This window comes from Hemitrygon akajei, unplaced genomic scaffold, assembly GCF_048418815.1.
Source record: "Hemitrygon akajei unplaced genomic scaffold, sHemAka1.3 Scf000038, whole genome shotgun sequence".
Taxonomy (NCBI): Eukaryota; Metazoa; Chordata; class Chondrichthyes; order Myliobatiformes; family Dasyatidae; genus Hemitrygon; species Hemitrygon akajei.
In genome coordinates this window covers 5048715-5071400 of record NW_027331924.1, presented here as the reverse complement: position 1 = coordinate 5071400, position 22686 = coordinate 5048715, and the positions used below count along the sequence as shown (strand labels likewise).

The 22686-nt window shown below is 44.0% G+C and overlaps 1 protein-coding gene across 1 annotated transcript; it reads left to right on the top strand.

Annotated features, from left to right (window-relative positions):
* Window positions 1-22591, top strand: LOC140720204 (zinc-binding protein A33-like). Its single transcript, XM_073035091.1, has 7 exons — window positions 1-114; window positions 819-914; window positions 1319-1552; window positions 1955-1977; window positions 2065-2183; window positions 13903-14073; window positions 22572-22591. Exons 1-7 carry the CDS (start codon window positions 82-84, stop codon window positions 22589-22591), a joined length of 696 nt encoding a protein of 231 aa, XP_072891192.1. The 5' UTR covers window positions 1-81.
* The last annotated feature ends 95 nt before the right edge of the window (window positions 22592-22686 follow it).

The following is a 22686-nucleotide window of genomic DNA, read 5'->3' as shown; positions in this document are numbered from 1 at the left end:
CTGAAGCTGTTTTGTGAAACGGACAAGACACTGATCTGTCTGGTCTGTAGAGACGCGCAGGAACACAGAGAGCACCGCTTCATGCCGATTAAAGAAGCTGTTAAAATCTACAAGGTAAAACTAACCCGAATTTGATCTTCACTCTATCCTCCATTTTTCTGCCTGGGACCACAGGAGCCTTCACATCGAACACATCATTCCCCACAACTTCCGCCATCTCCAACGGGATTCTACCACCAAATACATCTCTCCCTCCAACAGCCCAGACCCACCCCTCCTCACAACTCTCCACGCTCTGTAAGGATCGTAAGTTACGTACTATGACTCCATTATCCACTCGCTCCTCCCCACTGATCTCCCTGCTGGCACTGACACCTGCAAGCGGGACAAGTGCTACACCTGACTCCTAACCTCCTCCCTCGTCACCATTCAGGGCCGCAAGCAGCCCAGTTCCTCCCCTTTCTTCCATGGTCGATTGTCCTCTCGAATTAGAATCCTTCTTCTCCAGCCCTTTACCTCTTCCACCTGTCCCCTCTCAGCTTCTCACTTCATCACCCTCCCCCAAGTTCCCCCTCATGTTGTCTCACCCGTCACCTGTCAGCTGGTTCTCATTCCCAACCTTTTTATTCTGGCTTCTGTCCCATTCCTTCCCAGAGCTAATGAAGGGTCTCATCCCGAAACACCGGCTGTTTATTTACCCTGAATAGATGCTGCCTGACTCACTGAGTTCCTCCGGCATTTTGTGTGATAATCGGGTTTGATCACCTGTTTCTTTTGATGCATCTTTGTTTCTATTTCCTTGACTCTCTGACTTCCAGGATCAGCGAAAATGTTCCTTAGACTCTCTCACAAAAAAGAAATCAGACTTCCAGGAAAAGGAGCAGCAACAGAAAGAGAAGATTTCCGGAGTTCGGGTGAGGCTTCCTGAGCGGAATTTCTGATATTACTGTCGAGTTTTACTCCATTTAATGCAGAATAGCAGAGTATCGCAGCTCCAGCGACCTGGGTTCGATCCTGACCTCGGCTGCTGTCTGTGTGGAGTTTGCATGCTCTCCCTGTGACCATGACAGTTTCAGACACATTCCAAGGACATGCCGGATGAATAGCTAATTACCGTTAACCCTGTAAAGGCGGGGAGCGTGTGTGTGAATCAGATGGGGGTTTATGGGTCAATAAGTGAGGTTTCAGGAAAACGTGAGGGATGGTGTTGACGGGAATGCACTCAGAAGTAGCATGGAGTCTAACAGACCGAACTTAACGACAAAAGGAAACAGAATTCAGCAATGCAGTATATTAATCTTCACCTTTCATTCGACAGAAGCAGTCACACAGCCTTCAGTCCCACATCACATCCCAGTTTGCTGAACTGCACCAGATTATCACTGAGAAAGAGCAGAGCTTACTCAGGGATCTCAGGGAAGAAGAGAAGAGGATTCTCAACACAATGGAGAAAAATCTTCTTAAGATTCAAGAGAATATAAGGAGTATTCAGGAGGAAATTACTAAGTTAAAGGAACAGATGGATCAAAAAGACAGTGTGATGTTTCTCAAGGTGAGGGATTATATTTCAATTTGTTTCTGTCAAAGGGCACTAAATGAACAGTGGTATATTTGAAATAAACACAGCACAGCGGCCAATTCTAACAAATCAATTGCCGCTGCTGGCGACCTCACACAAGCTGTTATACCTGCATGATGCGCCCTCCCATCACTCCAATAATGACATTTCAAAATGTCCAAGATACGCTTTTGATCATTCATTAGCAAAATACAATCTTGAATCAATGAAACTTCAGGGTAATTCATTGTAAAGTAAGCTGCAATGCTGCGCTCAATAACAGAACGAGATCCGCCCGTCCTCAGCTCAAAACAAGCCCTTGTAATGATTTGGATGAAATTCAGGATGTGGACAGTAAGTCCAAGTCTAATCCGATTTGTGTTTTATTTATTTCAGGAGGAAGCTCATCGGAACAGGAGGTAGGACAGGCTCTTTACTGAAACCCTGAATGGATTTGTAAAATAGTTCAGAATAGCAATTTATAACCAGCAGTTTAATATTTACAGGATTAATGACGATGTCCAGGAATTGTCAGTGACAGATGAGACCCTATCGGTTGAAAAATTCGATCACCTCTATTTGTTGAAGACAGTGCTGAGAGAAACGCTTGATGCTATTAATCGAGGTAAAACTTACAAAGATTCATTTCTCCTTGTTTATGAAGCTCAATTTAGTTCCAATTTGAGGCAAAGATTGTCTGTAATACAGGGCTGAAGGGGAACTGAAGTTTATTTCACATCAACCCCACCGACTGGGAGGCATCACTGTCACATGGTCAGCTGGAGATGTCAGACCCCTGATCACACCAGCACAGGGTCACAATACAACCAATACACGGGACTGGCAGATGAACCACTGTGTTCCAATCCCAGGCAAATGCACTAACACACCAGGACATGAGTTTGGATCTACCAGAGGAACTGAGAATTTAATACTGATGATAATATTGTAGGGAATAAAAGCAAGTATCAGTGTGGTGACAGGGATTGTCAGGAAAATACACAAGTCCTTCATGTGCACTGTGAGTGCAGACTCTGATTGACGCAGGTCTTCCCCCTTCCGGATCAGCATCTCTCACTGTTGTTAGAGGCAGAAGAGGGGAGTGGTCGTGATCGGGGACTGAATCATCAGGGGACAGACAGGAGGATCTATTGATGTGAACGGGACACCCGAATGGTATGTTGCCTCCTGGGTGCCAGGGTCAGGGATGCCTCGAATCGTGTCCGCAGCATTTTAGAGAGGGAGGGAAAAGAGCCAGATAGTTTGGTAAATTTTGTGACAATGACATTGGAAGTAAAAGCAAAGAGGTCCTGAAAATAGAATTTGGAGAGCTTGGTAGAAAGCTCAGAAGCAGCACCCCCAGGGTTGTAATTTCTGGATTGCTGCCTGTGCCACGTGCTGGTGAGGGTAGAAACAGGATAATTTGGCAGATAAACATGGCTGAGAAGATGGTGCTGGGGACAGGGATTCAGGTTCTTGGATCATTGGGATCTGTTCTGGTGGAGGAATGACCTGCTCAAAAGGAATGGGTCGCACCTCGACCCGAGGGAGAACAATATTCTCACAGAGAGGTTTGATAGAGCTGTCGGGGAGGGTTCAAACTAATTTGGTGGGGTGAGGGGTTGGAAGTGGAGTGAAGGGATAGGACTGATGGTAAAAATGCAAAGATAGCATGCAGTCAGACTGTCAGATAGGGCGGACAGATGCGAAGAGAAAATTGCAGCCAGCAGGGTGAGTATCAATGCATTAGAGATGAAGAATTAAAAAGGGTAGCAGATACAGTACACAAAGTGTTATATCTCAATGCATGGAGTATGAGAAATAAGGTGGATGATCTTGTTGCACTATTACCGATTGTCAGGTATGATGTTGTGGCCATCACGGAATCGTGGCTGACGGATGGTTGTAATTGGGAGCTGAATGTTCAAGGTTACACAATGTATCGGAGGAAGGGAGGAAGGCCGATGGGGTGGTGTGGCTCTATTGGTAAATCAGCAGCAAGATGTGACATAGGATTGGAAGATGTAGAATCATGTGGGTTGAGGTAAGGAACTGCAAAAGTAAAAATGATTCTGACACCAGTCATATACAGGCCTCTCAACAGTCAGTGGGTTGAGGCCCACAGATTACAACTGGAAATAGAAAAGGCTGATGAAAAGGACAATGTTACAATAATCATGGGAGATTTCAACATGCAGGTCAATTGGGAAAATCAGGTTGGTAAAGGATCTCAAGAGAGTGAGTTTGTTGAATGCATTGTGATGGCTTTCTAGAGCAGTTTGTCGTTGAGCTTACTCGGGGAACAGCTCTACTGGATTGGGTATTATGTATTGAACCAGAGCTGAGTAGTTAAAATAAACCTTAGGAGGCAGAGCTCACAACATGACCGAGTTCAACTTGAAATTTGATAAGGAGACGGTAAAGCCTGACATTGTAGTATTTCAGAAGAGTAAAAGAAATTACAGTGGTCTGAGAGAGGAGTTGGCCAAAGCAAATTGGAAGGAGATGCTGGCAGGGATGAGAGCAGAACAGAAATGGTGTCAGTTTCTGGGCAAATGAGGAAGGTGAAGGATAGATGTATTCCAAAAATAAATAAATACTCAAATGGCAAAATAGTAAAACCGTGGCTGACAAGGGAAGACAAGTTAATGTAAAGGCAAAAGAGAGGGGATACAACTAAACAAAAATTAGTAGGATAAGAGAGGATTGGGAAGCTTTTAAATATCTACAGAGAGGAACTAAAAGGATGATTGGGTGGGAAAAAATAAACAAGAAATTGATTTGAATTGAATTGATTTTATTACTTACATCCTTCATATACATGAGGAGTAAAAATCTTTAAGTTATGTCTCCATCTAACTGTGAAATGTGCAATTTATAGTAATTTATGATGAATAATATTTACAACAGGCTGATTAATATAACATAGAAATACAGTTGTGTCCACATGAGTTAATCAGTCTGATGGCCTGTTTGAAGAAGCTGTCCCGGAGCCTGTTGCTCCTGGCTTTTATGCTGCGGTACCGTATCCCGGATGGTAGCAACTGGTACAGATTGTGGTTGGGGTGACTCTGGTCTCCAGAGATCCTTCAGGCCCTTTTTACACAACTGTCTTTGTAAAACAAGTTAGCAAACAATGCAAATTGTTTTTCAAGTATTGTAAAAAAAAAACGGAGATGAGAGTGGATATAGTGCCGCTAGAAAATGAGGCTGGATATATAATAACGCGGGATAAAGAGATGGCAGATAAACCAAATATTTTGCACCAGTCTTCACCGTGGAAGACACTAGCACTGTGCCCGGTGTTGAAGAGTGCGAGGGAAGAGAAGTGAGTGCAGTTACTGTTACAAAGGAGAAGGTGCTCAAAAAGCTGAAAGACCTAAAGGTACACAAGTCACCCGGACCAAATGAACTGCACCCTAGTGTTCTGAAAGAGGTCACAGTAGAAATTATGGAGGCATTTCAAACTATCTTTCAAAAATCACTGGACCCTGGCATGGTGCCAGAGGACTGGAAAATGGCAAATGTCACTTAGCTCTTTAAGTAAGGAGGAAGGCAGCAGAAAGGAAATTATTGACCAGTTAGCCTCACCTCTGTGGTTGGGAAGAAATTGGTGTCAGTTGTAAAGTATGAGGTTATGGAATACTTGGTGACACTGGACAAGATCGGACAATTCAGCATGGCTTCATTAAGGGAATATCCTGCCTGACAAACCTGTTGGGATTCTTTGAGGAGATTACAAGTAGGATAGATAAAGGGGATGCAGTGGATGTTGTATATTTGGAATCTCAGAAGGCCTTTGACAAGGTGCCACACATGAAGGTGGTAACCAGGTTAAGAGGCCATGGGTTTACAGAAAAGTTACAGGCATGGTTAGAACATTGGCTGATTGGCAGGAAACAGCGAATGAGAGTAAAGGGATCCTTTTCTGGTTGGCTGCCAGTGACTCGTGTTCCACAGGGGTCAGTGTTAGGACACCTTCATTTTATGCTGGAAATCAAGATTTAGCTGATGGAATAGAACATAAGATATAGGAGCAGAAATAGGCCCTTCGGCCCATTGAGTCTGCTCCACCATTCAGTCATGGGCAGATCCAATTCTTCCGGTCATCCCCGCTCCCTTGCTTTCACCCCATACCCTTTGATGCCCTGGCTAATCAAGAACCTATCTATCTCTGCCTTAAATATGACTTCGCTTTAACATCCACTTGTGGCAACAAATTCCACAGATTTTCCACATACTGACTAAAGTAGTTTCTCCGCATCTCAGTTCTAAAAGGAAGTCCTTCAATCCTGAAGTCATACCCTCTTGTCCTACAGTAGATGGCTTTGTTTCCAGGTTTGCATATGATACAGAGATTGGTGGAAGGGCCGATAGTGTTGGGGAAACAGTTAGGCTGCACAAGGACTTGAATGAGGAGAATGGGAAGGAAAGTGGCAAATGATATACAATGTTGGAAAATGCATGGCCATGCACTGTGGTCGTCGAAATAATGTTAAGATTTTTTTTTTTCAAATGGGGAGAAAACCCAAAAAGCTGAGATGAAAATGGACTTAGCAGTCATTCTACAGAACACCCTAAAGGTTAACTTGCAGGTAGAGTCAGTGGTGAGGAAGGCAAATCCAATGTTAGCATTCAATCCAAGAGCAGGGATGTGATGCTGAGGCTTTATAAGGCAACGGTGAAGCCTCACCTTGAGTATTGTGAACAATTTTGGGCTCCTCATCTAAGAAAAGATGTGCTGGCATTGCAGAAGGTTCATTTCATAAGGATGATTCCAGGAATGAAAGGCTTCTCATACGAGGAAAGTTTGATAGCTCTGTGTCTGTACTCGCTGGAATTTAGAAAGATGAGGGGGAATCTCATTGAAACCTTTCGAATGTTGAAAGTCCTAGACAGAGTAGATGTGGAAAGGATGTTTCCCATGGTGGTGGAGTTTAATACAAGGGGGCACAGCCTCAAGATAGAGGGGCGTCTATTTAAAACAGATGCGTAGAAATTTGAGCCAGCGGCTGGTGAATTTGTGGAACTTGTTGGGTGTATTTAAGGCAGAGCTTGAGAGGTTCTGGATTGGACACAGCATCAAAGGTTACGGGGAGAAGACCAGGTAGTGGGGCTGAGGAAGGAAAAAAAAGGATCAGCCATGATTGAATGGCGGCGCAGACTCGATAGGCAAATGGCCTAATTCTGCTCCTATGTCTTATGGTGATCAGACCACTACATTGAAGCATTGTGAGAATGAGCTCGGACACAACAACAAGCATTGACATGGGTCAAGATTTCATCTCGGGAGAAGCACACACAGCATAACCGGCCTGGCAAAGCTCCCTCACACACATACACAGGAAGGACTGGCAGATTGTAGTCTGAGCCTCAGCAATGTACGTTGTTATTTCCCTCAGTAACCTGGAATCCAATCTCTTCAGAGACAGTCATTTATTCATTTAAACAACTCAATCACGTGTGACACATTGTCAACACATAAATAGGCACAAATTCCCAATTAGGATTGAAATTTGCCGTCCTTACCCAGTCTGTCTGTTCTGTGGCACTGAGCTGCCCTCTGACGTGACGTCACATCAACACTTCACAGACAGACTCCGGGGTGAGATCCCTCAGGAGGATGATCTGGGAGGGTTTGATGGATGTTGAACTCACGGCCCACTTCATCGATCTGCAAGATTAAAATGTCTTCTTGAGCATGGCCCATTTGTGTGTGTTTGCCCCCCCCCCCCCCCCATTCCTCTAACCATTTCCCATCTGTGTACCGGCCCAAATTTATTTTAAAATATTTTATTTTTACCTGTCTCTACAGTGTTTGAGGGCAAATTCCGTTTACCAACTTCCCTTTCAATGAGAATGTTACCCGATAGACCACTCAGAAAAATTTCTCGTCTCACTTTCAATCAGAGGCCTCTGGTTCTGTACTCCAATTTCTTGGAAAAAGAAACTTTATTTAAGCTCCTTATGAATTATTTACCTCGATAAGGGGTCATATCTGAACATCGTACACTACAGCTGAATAGCCAAAGCTTATCCACTCTCTACTTTTAACCCAAGCCCCCAGTCCTGGTAACATCCTCCTGAAGCCTCCTGTCCAGTGTAATGACATCCTCCCCATATTCGGGAACCGGAAATGCAGACAATGCTCCAAGTGTGGTCTATCATCGACATCAAAGGCCTTGTTTAAGTTCATGTGGACTGTGTGGAATAGACGGATGAATACAGGACTGAAGGTGTTTTTTTAGATTGGGACAAGAAGGGCGGCATGTGAGCTAAATTCTGAAGGAAGGCAGTTTAAAAAAAATAACTTCACGTACAAGAACGGCGAGACTGCGCAGGACAGCGCGGAGAGTTTAAAGAGATGACCACCCTATACAGCGGGCAGCGGAGTGGGTGGCAGCAGAGTGTAGGGCTTTGGCTCAACGGGCTTAGGCGGTAACGGGAAGAGGCAAGAGCGAGGCACCGACTCTTTTTCTCCCCTTGGCAAATCGGCCGGGACGGACGGGGGAACAGCAGGCCACATTAGCGAACGGTTTAAAAAGTTTGTGTATTTGGCGAAGTAAGTGGGTGAGTAGACCTATCTTTCTTTGTTTCATTCCTGTAGAATTAGGTAGCATGTCTGCATGGTTAGTGCTTTGTTCAGGGTGTCAGATGTGGGAATCCTGGGAGACCTCCAGCCTCCCTGATAGCCACATCTGCACCAGATGAACCGAGATTCAGCTCCTCGGAGACCGTGTTAGGGATCTGAAGCTGCAGCTTGATGACCTACTGCTTATTAGAGAAAATGAAGAGGTGATAGGCAGGAGCTACAGGGAGGTAGTCATCCCTAGGCTACATGGGTCAGAAAACTGGGTGACTGTCAGGAGAGGGAAGGGAAATGCCCAGATAGTGGAGAGCACCCCTGTGGCTGCCCCCTCAGCAACAAGTATATCGTTTTGGATGCTGTTGAGGGGGATGACCTGACAGGGGACGGCCACGGTGACCGGGTCTCTGGCACTGAGCCTGGCACTGTTGTGCAGGAGGGAAGGAGGGAGAAGAGGAATGCGGTAGTCATAGGGGATTACATAGTCAGGGTAACAGACAGGAGATTCTGCGAGCCTGGTAGAGATACCCGCATGGTGTGCTGCCTCCCAGGTGCCAGGGTACGGGATGTCTCGGATCGGGTCCAGAATATCCTGAAGGAAGAGGGCGAGCTGCCAGCTGTCTTGGTACATGTTGGTACCAATGACATAGAGCGGAAAGGGGAGGAGGTCCTGAAGAGAGATTTCCGGGAGTTAGGAAGGAAGCTAAGAAGCAGGACCTTCAGGGTAGTAATCTCAGGATTGCTACCTGTGCCACATGCTAGCGAGGGCAAGAATAGTAGGATCAGGCAGATGAATGCGTGGCTGAGAGACTGGTGCAGGGGGCAGAGCTTCAGATTCTTGGATCATTGGGATCTCTTCAACGGGAAGTATTACCTGTTCAAAATGGACGGGTTACACCTGAACCCGAAGGAGATCAATATCATAGTTGGAATGTTTAATAGAGCTGTTAAGGAGGGATTAAACTAATTTGGCAGGGGGATGGGAAACCGGAATGATGGAGTGTGGGGGGGGGGGGGGACAGAAATAAATCTAAGATAGTGAGCAGTAAAGATGTCAGGAAGGACAGGCAGGTGATGGGGCAAATTTGCAGCCACTGGGATGAGTTACAGTGCAATCAAAAGAAAAAGTATCAAATACTGGACCTAAGGTGTTATACTTAAATACACGCAGCATAAGGAATAAGGTGGATGATCTTGTCTTACAGCTACAGGTATAATTTTGTGGCCATCACTGAGACGGGGCTAAAGGATGCATGTCTCTGAGAGCTGAACGTCCAACGATTCACGGTGTATCGGAATGATAGGCAGGTAGGCAGAGGGGGTGGCGTGGCTTTATTGGTAAGAAATGATATTAAGTCATTAGAAAGAGGTGATATAGGATCGGAAGGTGCAGAATCTTTCTGGGTTGAGCTAAGAAATCGCAGGGGTAAAAGGACCCTGATGGCAGTTATCTACAGGCCTCCTAACAGCTGCAGTGATGTGGACTACAAATTACAACAGGAAATGGAAAAGGCTTGCCAGAAGGGCAGTGTTATGATAATTGTGGGGGATTTTAACATGCGAGTGGATTGGGAAAATCAGGTTGATACTGGTTCTCAAGACAGAGAATTTGTAGAATGTCTACGAGATGGCTTTTCAGAACAGCTTGTTGTTGAGCCCACTAGGGGATCAGAGGTACTGGATTGGATATTGTGTAATGACCCAGAGGTGATTAGAGAGATTGAGGTGAAGGAACCGTTAGGAGGCAGTGATCGTAACATGATTGAGTTCACTGTGAAATTTGAGAAAGTGAAGCTGAAATCTAATGTGTCGGTATTTCAGTGGAGTAAAGGAAATTACAGTGGCACCAGAGAGGAACTGGCCAAATTTGACTGGAAAGGGACACTAGCGGGAGGACGGCAGAGCAGCAGTGGCTGGAGTTTATGTGAAAAGTGAGGAAGGTGCAAGACAGATATATTCCAAAAAAGAAGAAATTTTCGGATAGAAAAAGGATGCGACCGTGGCTGACAAGAGAAGAGAAAGTCAAAGTAAAAGCAACGGAGAGGGCATTTAAGGAAACAAAAATTTTGCTGGTAAGGAAGGCGGGCTCTGTCGTGGGCAAAGTACTGGAGAGTTTAACATCGGTAGCTGAGCGAAGGGCGCTGAGTAGGCTACGGTCAATTATGGAAAACCCTGAACATCCTCAACATAGCACCATCCAGAGACAGAGAAGCAGTTTCAGCGACAGGTTACTATCGATGCAATGCTCCTCAGACAGGATGAAGAGGTCAATACTCCCCAGTGCCATTAGGCTTTACAATTCAACTGCCAGGACTTAGAACTTTTTTTTATAGCTATTATTAATGCTTTTTGAGTTAGTGATTTAGATGCATATCATATTATTACTGAGTTAAGTATTGTATGTAATTAGTTTTTGCTACAACAAGTGTATGGGACATTGGAAAAAAGGTTGAATTTCCCCATGGGGATGAATAAAGTATCTATCTATCTATCTATCTATCTATCTATCTATCTATCTATCTATCTATCTATCTATCTATCTATCTACTGGGAAGACAGAGGATTGGGAAATTTTTAAAAGCTTACAAAAGGAAACTAAGATGGCCATTAAGAGGGAAAAGATGAACTATGAAAGGAAGCTAGCAAATAATATCAAATAAGATACTAAAAGCTTTTTCAAGTATATAAAGAGTAAAAAACAGGTGAGAGTGGATATAGGACTGATAGAAAACGATGCTGGAGAAATTGTAATCGGAGATAAGGAGATGGCTGAGGAACTGAACGAGTATTTGCAACAGTCCTCACTGAGGAAGATATCAGCAGTATACCGGACACTCAAGGGTGTCAGGGAAGAGAAGTGTGCGCAGTCACAATTACGGCAGAGAAAGTACTCAGGAAGCTGAATAGTCTGAGGGTAGATAAATCTCCAGGACCAGATGGAATGCACCCTCGTGTTTTGAAGGAAGTAGCTGTGGAGATCGCGGAGGCATTAGCAATGATCTTTCAAAAGTCAATAGACTCTGGCAATGGTTCCTGAGGATTGGAAGATTGAAAATGCCACTCTGGTATTTAAGAAAGGGGCAAGGAAGCAAAAAGTAAATTATAGACCTGTTAGCTTGAGAAATGGTTGGGAAGTTGTTGGAGTCAATTGTCAAGGATAAGGTTACCGAGTACCTGGAGCCATATGACAAGATAGGCCGAGCTCAGCATGGTTTCATTGAAGGAAAATCCTGCCTGACAAACCCATTTACATTTTTTGAGGAGATTACAAGTAGGCTAGACAAGGGAGATGCAGTGGATGTTGTGTATTTGGATTTTCAAAAGTCCTTTGACAAGATGCCGGACATGAGGCCGCTAAACAAGATAAGAGCCCATGGAATTACGGGAAATTTATATATGTCGATAGAGCGTTGGCGGATTGGCAGGAAACAGAGTGGAAATAAAGGATCCCATTCTGGTTGGCTGCCGGTTGCCAGTGGTGTTCCACAGGGGTCCGTGTTGGGGCCACTTCTTTTTACGTTGTATATCAACGTTTTGGATTATGGAATAGATGGCTTTGTGGCTAAGTTTGCTGATGATACAAAGATAAGTGGAGGGGACGGTAGTGCTGAGGAAACAGAGAGTCTGCAGAGAGACTTGGATAGATTAGGAGAATGGTCAAAGAAGTGGCAAATGAAATACAATGTTGAAAAGTGTATGGCCATGCACGTTGTTAGAAGAAATAAACGGGCAGACTATTATTTAAACGGAGAGAGAATTCAAAGTTCTGAGATGCAATGGGACTTGGGAGTGCTCGTGCTGTATACCCTTAAGGTTAACCTCCAGGTTGAGTCGGTGGTGAAGAAGGCGAATGCAATGTTGGCATTCATTTCTAGAGGAATAGAGTATAGGAGCAGGGATGTGATGTTGAGGCTCTATAAGGCAATGGTAACACCTCACTTGGAAAACTGTGTGCAGTTTTGGGCTCCTTATTTAAGAAAGGATCTTCTGATATTGGAGAGGGTTCAGAGAAGATTCATTAGAATGATTCCCGGAATGAGAGGGTTAACATATGAGGAACATTTGGCCGCTGTTGGACTGTACTCCGTGGAGTTTAGAAGAATGAGGGGGGACCTCACAGAAACATTTTGAATGTTAAAATGCATGGACAGATTGGATGTGGCAAAGTTGTTTCCCATGGTGGGGGAGTCTAGTACGAGAGAGCATGACTTAAAGATTGAAGGGCGCCCATTCAGAACGGAAATGCGAAGAATTTTTTTTAGCCAGAGGGTGGTGAATCTGTGAATTTCTTGTGGCAGTGGAAGCCAAGTCATTGGGTGTATTTAAGACAGAGATTGACAGGTATGTACGTAGCCAGGGCATCAAAGGTCATGGTGGGAAGGTGGGGGAGTGGGACTAAATGGGAGAATGGATCAGTTTATGATAAAATGGCGGAACAGATTCGAAGGGTCAAATGGGCGTCTTCTGCTGCTTTGTCTTATGGTCTTATTTGAAAGCACCAGTATACGGAATAAGGATCTTGTAGCACAGGTAGAGTTTGGCAGGTACAAACTCAGGCAGGTACGACGTTGGTCGAAGGAATAAAGGCATAGACAATTCTGTAAACATGGCGAAATTCAAAAACCAGCGGTGCAAAGGGACATGGGTGTCCTTGTGCAGGATTCCCTGTAGGTTAACTTGCAGTCTGTGTCAGTGGTAAGATTGGCAAACTCAATGTTTGCTTTCATTTCGAGAGGATTAGAGTACAAGAGCAAGGATGTAATTCTGAGGTTTTATAAGGCATTGGTCAGACCACACTTGGAGGATTGTGAGCAGTTTTCGGTCCCTTCTATCGGAAAACATGTACTGGCATTGGAGGGGTTCCGGAAGATTCACAAGAATGATTCCGGGAATGAAAGAGTTAATATATGAGGAGTGTTTGTTGGTTCTGGGTCTGTACTCACGTGAGTTTAGAAGTATGGCTGATTTATTATCCCACTCAACCCTATTCTCCCACCTCCCCCCCCCCATAATTTTTGAGACTCTGGCTAATCAAGAAGTTTACTTATTAACTTCTGCTTTAAAAATCAAACAGCAGAAAATCTGCAGATGCTGGTAATCCAAACTACACAGGTCCTGATGAAGGGTCTCGCCAGATCTCTCTGACACCTGTCGGGAGAGAGTTGATGTTGGGAGGATGTGGGTGGGTCGAGAACGGTAAGCACAGCCTCCGACTATAGGGATGCCCATTTAGGACAGAGATGAGGAGGAATTCCTTTATCCACAGGATAGTGAATCTGCCACTGGCAGCTGTGGAGGCCAAATAATTGAGTATATTTAAAGCAGAGTAACACACACAAATTGTTGGGGGAACAGCAGGCCGGGAAGTTTCTATGGAAAAGAGTGAACAGTCGACGGTTCAGACTGAAACCCTTCATCAAGACCTGTGTTGCTTAAGGGTTCCTGCAAATTCATCCCCTGTCCTAATGAGGGGCAGCGGGGGATGGGGTTGTGGGAAAGGGGACAAAGTCATCCTCATCTGCCATCTTTGCGCCCTCTAGCTTCTCATTACGTCTACACACACAGTTCACCCACGGGCTTTCCACCCCTCCCGCTCCTGGTCCAATCTGCCATTCATCTCTCCCCTACTGTTTCCCATTATCACCTCCTTTACTGTCTCAAACCATTACACTCCCCCACTTTACACTCACAAATGAATGTGAACATTGTATGACGGGCCTGTTCCTCTGCTGTACTGCTCTATGTTCTCTGTTCCCAGTTTCGAAGAATGAGAGGAGATCTCATGGAAACACAAAATTCTTTCAGGCGTCAACAGGCAGGAGTGAGGGAGGATGTTTCCCCTGTCTGAGGAGTCAAGGGCCAGGGGTCTCTCTGCTCTCCGTCCAGCGGAAAACCTCAATTTTTCCCTCGGCCCCGGAGCCGCACTGCCGTAGTCTCCCCCCAATCCCCGGGGCCGCGCTGCCCGAGTCTCCAAGCACCCCCCCCCCCCCGATCCCCGGGGACTCTCTAATTCTCTGCTTCTCCCCCCAGTCTCTGTCACCCTGGATGTGGAAACGGCGCATCCGTTTCTCGAGGTGTCTGAGGATCGGAAGAGTGTGAGACGGACCGGGACCCGGAGGAATCTCCCTGAAACCGGGAAGAGTTTCACAAACCGGGCTTGTGTGCTGGGATCGGAGGGATTCACATCGGGGAGACATTACTGGGAGGTGGAGGTGATGGGGAATCGGGACTGGTGGCTGGGAGTCGCCGCAGAGTCTGTGAAGAGGAATGGATTGTTCAGACTGAGTCCGGAGACCGGATTCTGGGTCATCGGGCGGGTTGGTGACGTGTTACATCGGGATTATGACGTGTCCCGTGTTCTCACCTTCCCTGAGTCCCGTCTCCCTGCCGGCCCCATTCCCGGGAGGGTGGGAGTTTATCTCAGTTACGAGTACGGGACAGTTTCATTTCACAACGCGGAGACCAAGTCCCATCTCCAGACCTTCACTGGGAATAAATTCACGGGGAAACTTTATCCTTTCTTCATGACCTGGGTTGTAAACCAGTGGCTAAGAATCTGCTCCGGTTCCGCTCCGGGTCTGTAAACGGGTCGGGTCCCGGGACCGGCGTCAGGAGTAAAGTCCCTGTAAATATAAATGTGCGGAGAGTGCAGCTAAATACGTGGCTAAGGTGATGGTGCAGGAGGGAGGGCTTCATGTTTCTGGACAATTGGGCTTTGTTCCCAGGAAGGTGGGACCTGTTCCGATGGGACGGTTTGCCCCGGAACTGGAGGGAGACTAACATCCTTGCGGGTAGATTTGCCTGTGCTGCAGGGGGGGGGGGGAGAGAGGGGGTTAAACTAGATTTGCAGAGGGAGGGGAACCAGAGTGTTAGAGCAGATAGTGAGGTGGTGGAGGATAAAGGTCATGCGAGGACTGCATGTATAGACAGCAATCAAAGGTTTGTACATTAGGTTGTAAATTAATATTCAGAGCTTTAGAAATTGTAGAAAACAAAGATTTCCAAAAAGATTTTAATGAAGAACATGATGAGAACATTTTTAATGAAGAACATGAAGAGAACATATGTGACAAAGTGGCGACTTCAATTTTACACCTATCGCAATAATTGTCTATGTTAGGAAATATTTTGGATAGTCTCTCCTTTGTTAAATAGTAATGGTGAACAATTTCAAATTGAACTAAACAGTGATTGGCACATAACAAAGCAGAATTGACCATCTTCATTAACAAAGGTCATATTAAGTTTTCTCTCCCAATCTTTAGTGATTAAGGGGATCTGTTTTTTTGCAGATTTATTTATTTTTATTTTCATTTATTTTGTGATGGTCGATTGATGACTTCTGAAGAGTTAATTAGCAAATATTAGCAAATATTCTCTCTCTCATACACACTTTCTGCAATATCTTCAGGTTAAACATTTTTTACAAAAATAATTATCTAAGTTTCCATATATGCAAGAATCTGATTTGCTGGCTACTATTTTGAATATGAATCCTTTAGTAAGAGGTTCCATTGGTAGAATTTATAATTTATTTTTAATACATTAATACAAAAAGATAACCTCCCACCTAAAGTTTGTGCATGATAGAAATATTCGTTGTTTCAGACGTGGTAGAGGGGAAGGGATGAAAGGGGGAGGAGTGGCATTACTAGTCAGGGAAAATATCACAGCTATGTCTACAGAGGTCTGCTGAGGAACAGGAAAGGTGTGACCACACTAATAGGGGTGTATTATAGACCGCCCAATAGTCAGAGAGAATTGGAGGAGTGAATCTGTATAGAGATAGTAGACTGATGTAAGAAACAGGAAGTTGTAATAGTAGGGGATTTTACCTTTCCTCATATTGACTGGGACTCCCAAACTGTAAAAGGGTTAGATAGCCTGGAGTGTGTGAAATGTTTTCAGGGAAGTTTTCTAAATCAATATACAGAGGTACCTACGAGAGAGGATGCAATACTTGATCTCCTATTAGGAAACCAGACAGGTCAGGTGACAGAAGTATGTGTGGGCGAACATTTTTTGTCCAGTGACCATAATGTCATCAGTTTCAAGTTAGTTATCGATATGGATGGGTCTGATCCTCGAGCTGAGGTTCTAAATTGCAGAAGGGCCAATTTTGAGGAAATGAAAAAGGATCTAGGAAGAGTGGATTGGGATAAGTTTTTTTTTTCCCTGACAAGGACGTGTTCAGTAAGTGGAAGGCCTCCAAATGTGAAAGTTTGAGGGTGCAGAGTTTGCATGTTCCTGCCAGGATTAAAGGCAAAGTTAACAGGCATAGAGAACCTTGGTTTTCAAGGGGTATTGGCGATCTGGTTAAGAAAAAGAGAGAAGTGTATAGCAGGTAGAGGCAACAAAGAGAAAATGAGTTACTTAAAGAGTATAGAAAACGTAAGAAAATACTAAAGAAGGATATCAGGAAGGAAAAAAAGACATGAGGTTGCTTTGGCAGATAATGTGAAGGAAAACCTGAAGGGTTTTTACAAGTATATTAAGAGTAAAAGGATAGTAAGGGACAAAATTGGTCCCCTAGAAGATCAGAGTGGTCGTCAATGTGTGGAGCCTCACGAGATGGGGGAGGTCTTAAACAGTTTTTTTGTATCGGTATTTACTCAAGAAACTGGCATAGTGTATATGGATGGAAGGGAAACAAGCAGTAGTCATGGAACACTTGTAGATTAAAGAAGAGGAGGTGCTTGCTGCCTTAAAGCGCATAAAGGTAGATAAATCCCCCGGGCCTGACTTGATATTTCCTCGGATTTTGAGAGAGACTAGAGTAGAATTTGCAGGGGCCCTGACCGAAATATTTAAAATGTCTTCAGCCACGGGTGCAGTGCCGGAGGATTGGAGGGTAGCTCATGATATTCCGTTGTTTAAAAAAGGCTCCAATAGAAAACCAGGTAACTAAAGGCCAGTGAGCCTGACATCAGTAGTATGTAAATTATTGGAAGATGTTCTGAGAGATCGGATTTTCGTGTTTAATGCATCTCGAAGAGTTTTTCGAGGAGGTTACCAACTAAGTAGGTGAAGGAAAGGCTGTGGATGTTGTCTACATGAACTTTAGTAAGGCCTTTGACAAGGTCCCACATGGGAGGTTAGTTCAGAAAGTTCAGACATGAGGTATCCATGGAGAGGTTGGAGAGATTGAAAGAGTTCAGAGATTTACTAGGATGTTGCCAGGTCTTCAGTAGTTGAGTTACAGGGAAAGATTGAACAGGTTAGGACTTTATTCCTTGAAGCGTAGAAGAATGAGGGGAGATTTGATAGAGGTTTACAAAATTATGTGAGGTATAGACAGTAAATGCGAATAACTTCTTTCCCTTTAGATTAGGAAAGATAAATACGAGAGGACATGGCTTTAGGGTGAAAAGGGAAAGCTTCAGGGGGAAGATGAGGAGGAACTTCTTCACTCAGAGAGTGGTGCGAGTGTGGAACGAGCTGCCATCTGACGTGGTAAATGCGGGCTCACTCTTAAGTTTTAAGAATAAATTGGATAGATACCTGGGTGGGAGAGGTCTGGAGGGTTACGGACTGGGTGCAGGTCAATGGGACGAGCGGAATAAAGTTTCCGCACAGACTAGAAGCGCCAAATGGCCTGTTTTCTGTGCTGTAGTGTTCTATGGTTCTATGGAGTGTAATAAACACGACATAAGAATTGTCGATCGATTAATTTTAACTCGTTCACCGCATCTGTCAACCGAACAGAAACACCGGGGATTCAGCAGCAGCTGAGGGCGGCGCGTCCTGAACTCCCCCGGGTCCTAAAGTCCACCCGTAATGAGACAGGTTAAATGGGACAAGTGGGGGCGGTGCTGACCGGAAAAGACAGTGAAGATTGTTCATTAAGTTCATCTGCCATTTCTTTGTCCCCCATTACTACTTCACCAGCATCATTTTCCAGTGGTCCAGTATCAACTTAAATCTCCCTTTCACTCTTCATGTAACTGAAAACTAAACTTTCAGTATCCTGTTTTATATTATTGGCCAGTTTGCCCTCATATTTCGTCTTTACCATTTTTATGGCTTTTTTCGTTGCCTTTTGTTGGATTTTAAGAGCATCCCAATAATCCACCTTTGCTACCCTACATGTCATTTCCTTAGGTTTAACACAATTATTACATGACTTTTCCAGCTCAAAATGTGAATTGATTTAAAGTCAGTCCCATAATTTAATAGTTTTTATCTGAAAACTATCTACCCTTGCAAAGATTGTACTGAAGAATGCATTTGATTTTTCTTCAGCCTTATACGCTTCACATTGAAATAGTATGTGTTTCGACAGTTTCATAATGACAAAATGTACACGACACAGAATGAAGTTTTCCAATTAGTTACAAGGCATAATTAAGCATAGTGTGGACATTTCTATGTCATGTCAATATCATTCCTTCCCTTGTTTTAAGCCCTTGTTCGATAAACCCAACAGGTTTATGTATTCTGTAAAGGTGTCTGTCCTTATGTCCATTATCCTATGTCTTGCCATAAGCCCCTAATTCTTAACACTACCAACCCTTTAGCTTCTAATTTGCTAAGTGGAAGGTCTATATCCACAGCTTAACATTTAACAGCTTTTGGTGCTAAACAGTCAACATCATCATTTCCCTCAACAGTGTGATGTGCAGGGCCCATAATGTGCAGACATATAAATCAAACTTTATATATGAAATACCGTTTGACAAGTTTCCAACAGTCAATCTGACCTACTGCCGGAATGACCTGTTTAAGACTCATCAAAACTGAAATGTATTCTGAGCAAATTATAAGGACCAATTTCCTCCACCCACTGTAAGCCGAAACTGTTGGCAAAGAATTCTGCTTCCTATGCTTATAAATGGCTGTAAGTCATTTCTTTATCATTACCTACAATTCAGGCACACAAAAACAGCCACACCAGCATCCCCAGTTAACTTATCTTTGGATTCATCTGTAAAAATGGTTACTGTATGATAATAACTTTCATTAATATACTGATGAACCAACAGACTCTCAGACAGAACCGAATCCGATCGTGTAACCTAAACTCAACTGAAGTCATTGGAAAAAACAAGGTGTGGTTACAGAGAAAGCTACAGTGGGGCATATTGTATCATCAAATACACCCGTATTCCCAGCGTGGTAAGAACCCAGCCACTCAGAACAAAAAACACTCTTCTTGTGATGTCCCCAACCGTCCTCCAGCACACCTTTAACAGGATGACCATTTCCTCCCCCCCCCCCCCCCAAATAATCATGTTGACATCAACATGAACCTCTGTTACTTTGAGGGCAATTGTCCCATTGCAATCAGTAAAGCCAAAACAGGAGACAACATTACCGCACCAGAACACAATCTTAAAGTCTGTAATTGTATCACATACAAACATTTTTAATTTGAAGATGAAGCTGATCCATAAGCCACACAGACATAATCAAGAACGGATCAAATTAAACAAATATAATTGGTCAACAAAGATTTTCATGTCGTAACCAAGAATACCCACATAGATGTCTGAGGAAATTTAAAGGTACTTTACATTTATCAATTATTTTACTGATAGGTGCTTCCACGTCAGCTTATTATCCATCCACATACTGAGAAATCTTACCACTGACACTTCCTCAAGATATTAATCATATAATTTAAAATCAAGTGCAAGTCTATTAATGCTGTTTGTAAACCACGTAATGTGTTTTAATGACTGAAAGCTTAAAATTCTCATCAATCTGCCCACTGTCGGACCTACTAATTGTAAAAAACTCAGAAAAATTATACAATGTCCCCTCACTCCTGATTTAATCAAAAGTCCTTTCGTCCATATCATTTCCCTTTTCAGTATCAAGAAATACTGCTATTACAACATCTTTATTTAATTGTGCTTTCCGAATATCATCTTCCAAACCTAAAACTGAATCTAATGTCATTTCACCCTTCCAAAATCCACTCTAATAAAACACTTTATCACCACTCTTTCCAAAATATAACTCAAGCGCTTGATTACCATACATTCCATAAGTTTACATAAATGAGATATTCACGATATAGGCCCTGAACTAGAAGGATCAAATGCTGATCTGCCAGGTTTTAGAATAGGCACTACTATTTCCATTTTCCATGAGGAAAGTAGATGCACAATTCAAACATGTAATATTTTTACAAAAGAGAATTATATACAATTACCATTTCAAATATCACTCTGTCCTGGGGACACCTGACCTGCATTATTAATAGACTTCTTAAATTCATACAAAGAAATCTCTCCATCAGTGATACTATCATTGCTACAGCTGACTTCACTGAAAAACATATCCCTACATTGTTTAACTTCTTCACTTAAATTATCCTGATTATGAATCTCAGCAAATGACCCAGCCAGTAACACAACCTTCTCTGTTTCAGTAACAATCATTTTGCCCTCATTAATCAACACTAGAATATTATGATCCCCACAAATTCCCCCATTTTCTAAATCATATCCCGAACAATTCCAAGTTCGGTATCTCCTCCAATATTATCTCCATATAACCTCCAGTAAATCACCTCCTTCCTCACCACGGCCTTTGCCCTTTTATTGTTAATAATGTCACTCGGAAACTGATGCACCATCACATAAAAACTCACATTTTTCCCAATTTGCTTCCTGTCCCGTTAGAAATCCAAATCCAAACTCATAAAGACAGGAAGGCTGACTGACGTTCACATAAACTAATCACCCTCTGAGTTCCCATTTGAGCGACAGGCACTACAGCCATTGACAGCAGGGGTCAGTGTTACGTCTGAGCTACGATAGGCTGGAGGAAATCGGCCCATGATCAGCCCTTCCTCTTCCGCTCCATCGCCATGGCGGAGGTCAGCGAGTCGCTTCTGTCGGTGTCGCCTGCCTCGGCGCCCACAAGGACGGGTGTGATTCCCCTTCGCGCCTCGGTGGGTCTGTTTCGGTTACGTCTGTGGGGGCTGACGAAACATGCTTTGACAGGGAGCGAGCGAGGACCAATGACTACAACTCCCAGAAGGCCCCACTGATGACGTTGTGGTGTTGTTTCGGGGTAAGGTATAAAAGCAAAATGGAGGAAAATGCAATGCATTACGTTTTCTGCACTGTGTCGTGCCTTCAATAAAAAAATAAATTAAAAGAGAGATTCCAGCGAGAAACAGATAGAACAATACAGCACAGTACAGGCCCTTCGGCCCGTAATGTTGTGCCGACCCTTAAACTCTGCCTCCCTAAGCTTAAGTTCCTCCATATACCTGTCCAGTAGTCTCTTAAACTTCACTAGTGTATCTGCCTCCACCACTGACTCGGGCAGTGCATTCCACGCACCAACCACTCTCTGAGTATAAAATCTCCCTCTAATATCCCCCTTGAACTTCCCTCCCCTTACCTTAAAACCATGTCCTCTTGCACTGAGCAGTGGTGCCCTGGGGAAGAGGCGCTGGCTGTCCACTCTATCTATTCCCCTTAATATCAACTATACCTCTATCATTTCTCCTCTCATCCTCCTTCTCTCCAGAGAGTAAAGCCCTAGCTCCCTTATTCTCTGATCATAATCCATACTCTCTAAACCAGGCAGCATTCTGGTAAATCTCCACTGTACCCTTTCCAATGCTTCCACATCCTTCCTATAGCGAGGTGACCAGAACTGGACAGAGTACTCCGTGTGTGTTTATAGAGCTGCATCATTACATCGCGACTCTTAAACTCTATCCCTCGACTAATGAAAGCTAACACCCCATAAGCTTTCTTAACTATCTGTCTACCTGTGAGGCAGCTTTCAGGGATCTGTGGACATGTACCCCAGATCCCTCTGCTCCTCCACACTTCCAAGTATTCTGACATTTACTTTGTACTCTGCCTTGGAGTTTGTCCTTCTAAAGTGTACCACCTCACACTTCTCCAGGTTGAACTCTATCAGCCACTTCTCAGCCCACTCCTGCATCCTATCAATATCTCTCTGCAATCTTTGACAATTCCCTTTACTATCCACACCACCACCAACCATTGTGTCTTCTGCAAACTTGCCAATCCATCCTTCTACCCCCACATCCAGGTCGTTAATAAAAATCACGAAAAGTAGGGGTCCCAGAACTGATCCTTGTGGGACAACACTAGTCACAACCCTCCAATCCGAATGTACTCCCTCCACCACAACTCTCTGCTTTCTGCAGGCAAGCCAATTCTGAATCCACCTGGTCAAACATCCCTGGATCCCATGCCTACTGACATTCTGAATAAGCCTACCGTGTGGAACCTTATCAAATGCATTACTAAAATCCATGTAGATTACATCCACTGCAGTACCCTCATCTATATACCTGGTCACCTCCTAAAAGAACTCCATCAGGCTTGTTAGACACGATCTGCCCTTCAGAAAGCCATGCTGTCTGTCACTGATCAGACCATGATTCTCTAAATGCCAATAAATCCTATCTTTGTGAATCTTTTCCAACAGCTTTCTCACCACAGATCTAAGGCACAGTGGGTCTATAATTATCTGGACTATCCCTACTACCCTTTTTGAACAAGGGGAGAACATTCGACTCCCTCCAATCCTCCGGTACCATTCC

Excerpts from the sequence above, each read along its gene's own strand:
- LOC140720204 (XM_073035091.1), top strand. The coding sequence starts at position 82 with ATGCCGATTAAAGAAGCTGTTAAAATCTACAAG. Across the intron at positions 915-1,318 it reads AGAAGATTTCCGGAGTTCGG|AAGCAGTCACACAGCCTTCA; the intron begins GTGAGGCTTCCT and ends TTCATTCGACAG. Across the intron at positions 1,978-2,064 it reads GAAGCTCATCGGAACAGGAG|GATTAATGACGATGTCCAGG; the intron begins GTAGGACAGGCT and ends TAATATTTACAG.